This window comes from Anastrepha ludens, chromosome 5 (assembly GCF_028408465.1).
Source record: "Anastrepha ludens isolate Willacy chromosome 5, idAnaLude1.1, whole genome shotgun sequence".
NCBI classification, from domain to species: domain Eukaryota; kingdom Metazoa; phylum Arthropoda; class Insecta; order Diptera; family Tephritidae; genus Anastrepha; species Anastrepha ludens.
In genome coordinates this window covers 54,974,939-54,984,749 of record NC_071501.1, presented here as the reverse complement: position 1 = coordinate 54,984,749, position 9,811 = coordinate 54,974,939, and the positions used below count along the sequence as shown (strand labels likewise).

Below are 9,811 nucleotides of genomic sequence, written 5' to 3'. Positions count from 1 at the left end.
TCTGCCTTCATTAAATACTGTAAAAGCTCTTACCTGTCAGAACAACAAATAGAAGTATATAAACATCAATTATGTTCATATATGTAAGCAGACCTAGAATTTGGTGTATATACCATACGATATCATGCCGATATCACATTTGTCTTGCGTAACCGAGAAGTTTGCATGTATATGACGCGCTTAAGGGAGATGACAAGAGTTAGTGATATCGATAAAATGTTGGCAGTTCCGAATTAAATTTTAGGCTAAGGTTATGATTATTCAATACATCAGATTAGTTTAATAAATGTGTAAAATGCAATTTTGTTAGATATTTAGTTTAAATATGTTTATTCTTTGGAGATCTTGTCAAGGCGGTATTGCGGAGGCTTACAAAGTAAAATAATTTCCTAAAACAAAAAAACAAATAAAATAATCTACTCTTAAGTTTACCAGGTTAATACGTATGAGTCATGTTGGCAATTGCAAAAATTTAAGAAAGAAGCATACAGACGTCATAGTGGTTCCTGTGACAAGAATTCCTCCGCTAAGCCAGAAATGTGATACAAGTATAGTTGACAATTTGCCACAAGATAAGGTTGAGAGAGATGCTTATGCTTGGCAACCAAGCCCAAACAACAGCTTTGAAAATTTTATAAGCTCTTCTAAAAAGTTGTCCAAATTCCGCTTAACATGTAAGTAAACCCACCATTCCATCCTTATTGGAAATAGTTTAAAAAAGTATCTTACTATTTTAGCTTTAGTTGTTGTAACTGCAATGAGCGGATACGCAATGGCACCAGCTCCATTCGATTTATGTACATTTTTAGCATGTTCTTTGGGTACTGGTTTGGTTTCCGCAGCTGCTAATGCAATAAACCAATATCATGAAGTGCCGTTTGATTCTCAGATGTCAAGAACAAAAAATCGCGTTTTGGTCACAGGTCAGAAGACACCTCTATATGCAATAGGATTTGCAGTGATATCAGCAACCGCCGGATTAAGTTTACTTGGTTTCGGCGTGAATGGGTTAACTGCTGCTTTAGGTGCCACTAATCTGTTCTTGTACACTTCTGTATATACACCTATGAAAAGGATAAGTATACTAAATACATGGATTGGTTCTCTTGTTGGAGCTATTCCTCCATTGATGGGATGGGCTGGATGTGCCGGAAATCTAGACTTATCAGCATTTGTGTTAGCCGGAGTACTTTTTGCTTGGCAATTCCCTCATTTTAACGCTCTGTCATGGAATCTACGGCCGGATTATTCACGTGCTGGCTATAGAATGATGGCTGTGACTAATCCTGCGTTATGCCGTCGCACCGCTTTGAAATACACTGTGGTTATTGCCTTACTTTCCGCTGCAGCACCATTGCTTGACTTGACATCATCCTGGTTTGTTTTGGAGACTTTTCCTTTGAATGCATACTTCTGTTATTTGGGTAAGTTTTGTTTTAAGTAACAATCATCTAAGCATATTTAGGTCGTCTTAGGTTGAGAATATCGTTGTTTGATGATATGAGCGTCTCGTAAGAGACGTACGTTTTTTGCATCATATTCCTGGTGATTTTTTATACCTGCTTAAACTAGTGTTCCTTATAAATTGGGCAAAAATTAATATTGGTTTTAAAAATTTGCGAATTTGATTATTTTGAAAGAAGATGATATGTGTTAATTCTATTACAAAGAGAGCAAAATTGCCCATACCCACTTTCTGGTAAATGTGTGCACCTCGATATCGATAACCACGCCACAGGAGCTAGCGATGCGTTTCCGTTCGTCGCACTGTGGAACCGATAAGAAAATTGGACAAAAGGCGTCCCAAAATGCCTCATACGTTCCTCCAACTATTACTGATATATTGGGAAGCCCATCATACATAAGCATGGCGGCCGCCGTAGCCGAATGGGTTGGTGCGTAACTACCATTCGCAATTCACAGAGAGAACGTTGGTTCGAATCTCCGTGAAACACCAAAATTAAGAAAAACATTTTTTTAATAGCGGTCGCCCCCGGAGGGCAATGGCAAACCTCCGAGTGTATTTCTGCCATGAAAAAGCTCCTCATAAAAATATCTGCCGTTAGGAGTTCACTTAAAACTGTAGGTCCTTTCATTTGTGGAACATCAAGACGCACACCACAAATAGGAGGAGGAGCTCGGCCAAACACCCAAAAAGGGTGTACATATATATATATATATATGCACATCACCATGCGTCAAATAACTGTACTTTGGCTTGGTATTCTAGATTCATGATATATTTGGTTTTATAATATTATATCTTACGTGAGGGTCAAACATAGGGGGCAATCTGGAGCAAATCAAAAGTGCCTTAATCCCTTCTGATATTATTTTGAATATCCGAAATTTGTCCTAAAAAAACCATGTGTGTTCTGATCTCGAAGCTTTGGTCGGACCCACCATTTACAACGGCCATATGTTCTATTAAACACTCTTCCGCTTCCGTAATCATACAAATTATGATTATTAATTCCATAGCTTCCATTCTTATTAATGCTTTTTAATTTCTTAATATCGCTTTATGCATAACTAAATGTGACCACTGTGTACAATTACCACTGTACACAATATATTCGTACACCTTGCGTAGTACGTAAAAAACTTTAGCTTTGCACAAAATATAATATTTGCCGTGACAATATATTTCTTTTGGGTCACTGTAAGAATGTTACATTCCTGATGAATTGCCGCAAACAAAACTCTCGTTATTTCAATCCACACTGAGGGGTTCCAAGGAAAGCATACAAACTTAGCCAAATGCTGCAAAACATTTATTTGTACACTTTCAGCTTATGACATTGTTGCTGCAAAAGTAACAGTAAAAATCGTTTTTGTTTTTACTAACATTGCTGAAAACGAAAAAAGATTGGTTTTCCTCAGTTTTTATCGTCGCTTCAGTTTCGGTTGCGCGTAATATCTCGATTGAAAGTGACAAAATGGGACGAAGTGCAAATTTATCATTAGAAATACGTAAAATTATTACTAAATTGTACTTGGAAAACAAGTATATACGCGAAATTGACAAAAAATTGGCAAATTATTGCTAATTACGTTAATACAAGTAAATTGGAAGCTAATCACCACCAAGCCGGAAACCGAAAAATATTAACTCCACGTGAGGAACGCAAAAAAGTAGCATCAGTCGCGCAAATCCAAAAGTAACCTCCACGATACTATGCCGAAATATTCAAGAATAAAGAGTATTTAGCTGCTCCTAGTGTGATTAATGCAATTATTAACACAAAAGAGTTTGGAAAACATCCAATTACACTAAAAAGGAATGAATTTGGTGAATTTCATCATTTATATAATGATTTAAGAAAATATCCAGCTAAATTAGGATATGCAAAATTAGGTGTGCAAAATTTCAAGTCCATCAGATTTTTAGAAGCCAGTGAAAATTAAGCTCAAAGATTCCGTTACATACATACATACATACATACATACAACCCGACCTAATAAAAGTGTGTTAAAAACACAACTGCACTCTAAAAAGTAAACATCAACAATCCAAAAAAGCGAGCAAAACGCTTTGAAACTGTTTTCTCGCACTCATCGGCTTTGCTCTCTGCTCTTGTCGGCGCTCACTGTGTTATACACAAGCTTATTTGTATTGACTTGTATGTAATCAGTTTTATCGCACTGACAATCTCGGCTCGGCTTTCAGCGCTCACTCTGGTCGCACCCTAAGGCTGGTTATCATATCAGAGTGGCATGCCGCAAGCCCTACATTTCAGATATTAACAGAAAGATGAGAAGTTCGCCAAACGCTATATATGTAAATGAGCCATATTCTATTTGGGAATTCATATTCCCCAAAAGTTTGGCGAAAAGAAAATACAGAACATAATTTGCTTTCAGAAGAAAAAGAATACATATCTGTCATCAACTACAAATCGGGTTTCACTTCTAATAAGCGCTCTAATATCGATAGATAGACAAGGAGCGAAATACACTGCACTAAATCGGGTTAGTTTACTGGAGGAAACCGAACCATTCCTTTACGTAGAATCGACTGCCTTTGGAATGGATTGGTTCCCATTGACATTCGCGTGTGCTGTTAAGACCAAAATATAATGACATAAATGCTAACATAGGCATGTATCTCTAATTTAGTGTATTTAGTGGTGCTCTTTCCCTTTTTAGTGAAGTATTTTGAACGCAATATGAATATACCCGTCAAGCTGTTTAATGCATATGTTTCTTCTTCTGGATGTCTCTTCGATGTTCTTCTATGTCTGCGATTACATACATAATGTTTAATCTATGTATATCATTTATGATATCTTGGAACTCCTGTCTGTGTCGAGCTGCTCCCATGAGTTCGCCTACAGTTTTAAGATTTGCCCATTCTTTAATGTTGCACAAACACGTAATGTTCCTTCTGACCGCACCTCTGCGTATTTCGATTTCCCCTTCCATGATTGTTTGCAGCTAGTTTTATTGTGATTAAAATACGTTTTGTGGTTTGTGCCCCCCATGAATTCGATGATGATTGCTTCCTCGGAATTTTAAGCTGCATACATATGTATTAAATAATAGTGGCGATAGCTTTGTCGGGTCCCTATCAATTATTTTTATTTTTTTTACGTAGCTAATGAATACAAATACACCACAAATAGGAGGACGAGCTCGGCCAAACACCCAAAAATGGTGTATGCGCCTATTATATATGTACATTTATATATAAAAATAGGGAAGGACTTAACGTAAACTACTTATAATCGTAATCGAGGTTTTTAATTCCAGAATTTTTATAAAAGATCGGCTTATAGGCGCATACAATTGTACCATAAATAACATAAATTTAGTTTTTCGCATTTTGTACCGACTTCAAAATGAAGACAAGTCTCAAGACAAGAGGTCTGCTTCTCACACATCGCTCAGAATTTTATATAATTTCATTGCCTTTAGAAGCCTCCGGTCTGAAAGCATGAATTAAAATTTAGCTCACACAATTAGTATTTCACAGCTGAAAGTGGTTTGAATTTGTGAATCATTTGGTGTGCGGAATATGGAAACTAAAAACTTAATTTTAGAACGAATTTTGTTAGTTTATAATAGATGTATTGATTTTTTTCAGTTAATACATCGTGTCTCGATAAGAGCCTGGCTTTGTTCATGAAAAAAAAGGAGATAACTTGCTGATTCTTCAAAGTTTATAGAGGCAGCAGCTATTGCTCCTTGCAGCATTAGAACAAAATGTAACTCAAAGGTCGTTGAGGAAGTTGGGGGAAATTAAAGAAAAATAAGTTTTGTTTATTATAGGTCTTTTAAATTTATTCACCACCAAATTTATGCGCTATCGTTGTTGATTTTTCTCTTGATTTCAATGTCTTTGGTTTTTTGTTTTTGTCATTTCATTTTCATAACGCCAGAAATCATCCTCATTAAAGATACTTCACAGGGTTGCATAGATAATCCTTCACATATTTATGACCTATTAAGTATTAACTTGAATTAAAAGTAAATTGGGTTACAATTAAGGATTGAATTGCTTAAATGTTTTCAGTTGTCAATTAGGGACCTGTTTAAAAATAATCTTTGCCCGCTGTCAAAATTATGGACACATACGTACTTTGAAAAATTCTTCGCGATTATTCACATGATTACTTTCTATATTATGGATGATTACCATGAAAGTCGTTCTAGATACTTACAGGCAATATTTTTAGGGCATTTATAATTAATTTGATCGTTGTTGTTGTAGCAGCATAAACATTCCCCATACATATACGGGGAATGATACCAAAGGAACAGTCCTTGGCCGGATATGAATCCGGGTCGTTCCGGTTACGAAGAACCGACTGTCGTGGGAACGTAAATAATTAATTAAATTTAATTAAAACTTCACCTTTTTCAATTTTACTAATAGCGACTGCATTTGTTTCTCTTTTTAGTTGAAGGGTATGTCAATCGCCCCTCGGCAGGCAATGGCAAACCTCCGAGTGTATTTCTGCCATGAAAAAGCTCCTCATAAAAATATCTGCCGTTCGGAGTCGGCTTAAAACTGTAGGTCCCTCCATTTGTCGAACAACATCAAGACGCACGCCATATATATATATGTCAATTAATAAAAATCAATAAAATTTGTTTCAAGTCCTGACAGTTAAAACTGCCTACTTCATTCAAGTTTAGAATTTACAGTTTTCCACTAAGTGTTTCTTACTTCACATTAAAAAAAAAATGTGCGGAAACTATTCTGCAAATTATTAAAACTAATATGACTTTTTAGCTATTCGAAAAGGTATAATATTCTAATAATAATGTACAATAATTGAATAGACTCGGTACCAACATAGCGATACATCGTTTCCAAATACCTCTACGTGTGCATGTCTCACTGTTTTTTTAATCGTTCTGTTTTTTCTTTAATCCGCTTTTGCGCGGTAGATGTATTACAGCATTCCTGGCTTGGCTCGTGAACTGGAGTTTTATCTATGTTTGAGAACATGGCAACGTTTATAAATGAGCAATACGCTGACATCCTAATGTTACAAAGAATGGTCCTCGCGGACTCGTGATGAATACTTGTTACGGTATCCTACTTCCCAAGTACCTGGTGTAAGTGTCTTGAACGGAATCTACCGCGGATTACGACAAACTATGTAGTTATGTTATGAGACGGTGTGCTGATATGTGCTGACCCTCTCAATTTGACGAGGAATTAGGAAACGAGATACGGCGTCTCTTTTAGACAGACGCAACCACATTTGCCAATGTTATTGCAGAACAGCTGATTTTGCGGTAGTGGAAGGTTTGATTCGTAATGCATATTACGTAAAGTACTCATATCGCTATACGTCTGTGCAAGTGATAGAAGGACGTGATCCAATGAGACAAGAGTTTTGCAGATTTATGCTGGCTGCTGATGTGGAAGGTGCATCTTGTGGACACATAACTACCATAATGCCCACTGTGGTGTCAAATGAAATACCTCATATACAATGAGATGATTCCGATCGATAATGTAGATGTCTTAAACCAAAGACTTTAGAAAGCATCTAAGAAAAATCATCGTGGAAAATAATATATAGAATTCGTATCAGGAAAAGGGGCGGTCATGTCGAAAATTGATTGCAATATATAAAAAAGTTTAAAATTTTAAGTTTTTTGGATAGCTAAAATGACATACTAGCATTTAAAATAATTTGCAAAATAGTTTCCACAAATTCGAAATTTTATCACGCAGTCATTTTTATTTATCAGGACTTGGTTAAAATTTTATTGATGATTTTTATTAATTTGCACACCCTTTAACTTTGAACTAACGTTTAAAGCGTTCCAAAAAATATTTTTAAAATCTTTAAATTCGAATACCTCGACCAGACCGGTGCTAGTCATCATATCATAAAACCAAATTAATCAGAATTTATCTTAATAATTATTTCCTTTAGTACCTAGGATGTCTTTACCGGTAATCGGAGTTTTAATCATTTAAACTCTATATTATTTTAGTCTTTTCCTTATTATCATTCAATCGATAATCTAGCGTTTTAGCCAGTAAGAAATTTTGTAGATTATTGACTTTTCCAACGAAAATAAACAAATAAATAAATAAACCTCATCTTTATTTTACTATATTCAGCGGCGATATTTTCGTTTTGCAGATTGTTATGTAATTCTTCAGAGTTTCAAAGCATCCCGACTAAAAGTATTAATCCCTTGCCGTGCTTTAACGAGTCTGACTCGTGATGAAAATTTTGGCCCAAATGAAATTGGTGAATAGATCGTAATGTAATTAATCGATTTCAAATAAATAATAGATACAAAAGGTATTAGAGTTTATTTCCACAACAGCAGTATTGTGCAAAGTGTCTATATCAGAGACATTTACATTTCGGCTCGTATTGTGACCTTTCTCGTGTTTCTCTGATCTGTTTACCATGCGTTGACGCGCAACACTTGGGCCCGAGTTTCGTCGAGCTAAGTGGCACAGCAAGGGTTGGATACCGTCGTAAGACGACGAACGGCAAGCGTCTTGCTCCCCATTACATGCCGCTCAAACTGTGAAGTAAATAAATTGCATTTCAAAACATCGCGCCTGAAAGTATGCAAAATATAATAAAAAATATCCTTATTTACTATTCTTACAAGCCCAGGGCACAGCTTGTGAGCTAAGCGAATAAATGAGAGTCGCTTGAACATCGTCAAAACTTTTGTTGCTTTCACATACAAATTTTTCGCTTAGCGAGCAGATAAGTGGTGAATCGAATGTACACCTACCGTAAGATTTAAAAACTTAATTTTTCTGGCTATGTTTTATGTGAGCGGAGCGAATATTTCTGATATCGTCCGTTTATGAATGAGAAATAATTTCTGATGATTGCTCATAAAAGGAAAAAAATAATATTGATGTGAAATAGTAGTGAAGCGAATCACACATATGCGTTCTAGCGACGATTCCAGTACGATTTGCAGGTTTTACCATATATTTATATATATATTTTGCCATATATTTATATATATATGAAAAGCACTGTAACAGCGTACAAAAATTCTATAACTGAGAACACTTTCTTGAGAATAAGATCTGTAGTCAAAAAGTTACAGGATTTAGTCGGCAGTTTTTCTTCTGGCTAATCCATGAAAACTGTGAAACGAAGAACAATGTGGTATTTGCTAGCAAAAAGTGAAAGTCTTAAAGCAAAGTATAAAAGGATGTTTTAGCAAAACATTTGAAACTTTAAGAAGTTGTTCTCCTTTGAAACAATCTTTCTTTCATAAATTTTCAGTCAGATAATTGTTTCACACATAAAATTTTGGGAAATGTGAGTCTGTTGTGCAAAAATATCGAAATATTTGAAGATGTACATAAGTAAGTATATTTTCTTGTTTGAACGCATTTTTTACTGTATTGTGTTTAGGAATTTCAGTGCTTATGTAAAGAAATCGTTTAACCGCGCTAATCAAGAAGAATAATGTAAAAATATAAACAAACAAATTGAAATGGGCAACATTTTTTTTCAACTGATTAAAGTATTTTTCCTATGAGAGCACTATCAAATTCAATCGTATTATGTTAAATCCATTTTTGCATGCAGGAAAAAAGGTTTTTGGCGTTCTTCCCGCATTTGCTATTGCCATTGCATACAGTTCTATTTATTTTGATCTGAAAGTCATAAATGTGTATTTGTGTATTCTTGTTCAAAACCTGAACTGTCTTGTGCTCTCAAAACAAACTTTATAAAATAATAGTCGTACTTGCAGCAAGGCTTTGAAGAATAAGGACGACAAGAATATTTTCTCTTAAAGTAGTGAAAGAGTTTCGGTTATTTTGAGGCTTGTAGAAATGTAAAATTTAGTTCAAAGAAATTTGTTGGCAGAAAGTAATTTTTCTTGCAAAACAAAAACAAAACGAAAATAAATCATCAAACCATGAAAATCAGTTTCAGATGACAAATATGCTAGGACGTTGTGTTATTCATATAATACAATAATAAACGTACATATTTCAAAACTTATATACATAATTTATTTTTTCAGCATTTAAATTTTATACAAAGTCGGATAGTAATACCTCTCGGAAGTTGTTTCGTTTTTCACTCATTCATTTGCCCTGTTTGATGCTATTATTTTTGCTGAATAAGAAAAGAAGGTTGCCTACAGACAAAAAAAGTATTGCAGAAGTACAAACGAATAGCCTCCCCAGCGCTAATACATTATGAAGACGATCTGCGAAATCGGAAAATCTTATCTCGCAGTAATAAAATGTATTCGAAAATGTAGTAATAAAAAAATAACAAAAGTAATTCGTACGTAAGTTCAGTTGTGTATTTTAAGCAAAATAAAATACATCAAAAAACGA

The 9,811-nt window shown here is 34.9% G+C and overlaps 1 protein-coding gene across 4 annotated transcripts; it reads left to right on the top strand.

The window, feature by feature from the left end:
* The first annotated feature begins 213 nt into the window (after positions 1-213).
* Positions 214-9,811, top strand: LOC128863076 (protoheme IX farnesyltransferase, mitochondrial). Of its 4 annotated transcripts, none has more exons than XM_054101997.1 (4): positions 214-376; positions 428-674; positions 738-1,424; positions 6,408-7,584. In XM_054101997.1, exons 1-4 carry the CDS (start codon positions 326-328, stop codon positions 6,449-6,451), a joined length of 1,029 nt encoding a protein of 342 aa, XP_053957972.1. In that variant the 5' UTR covers positions 214-325; the 3' UTR covers positions 6,452-7,584. The 4 variants fall into 4 exon arrangements, with proteins under 4 accessions (XP_053957972.1, XP_053957970.1, XP_053957973.1 ...); XM_054101995.1 differs by lacking the exon at positions 6,408-7,584 and adding an exon at positions 9,490-9,811 and having other exon boundaries at positions 215-376; XM_054101998.1 differs by having other exon boundaries at positions 215-376; positions 6,397-7,584.

Bases quoted from the DNA above. Each gene is read 5' to 3' on its own strand.
- LOC128863076 (XM_054101995.1), top strand. From the start codon at position 326: ATGTTTATTCTTTGGAGATCTTGTCAAGGCGGTATTGCGGAGGCTTAC. The intron at 377-427 runs GTAAAATAATTT...TCTACTCTTAAG, and splicing joins GTATTGCGGAGGCTTACAAA to TTTACCAGGTTAATACGTAT. The intron at 675-737 runs GTAAGTAAACCC...TTACTATTTTAG, and splicing joins GTCCAAATTCCGCTTAACAT to CTTTAGTTGTTGTAACTGCA.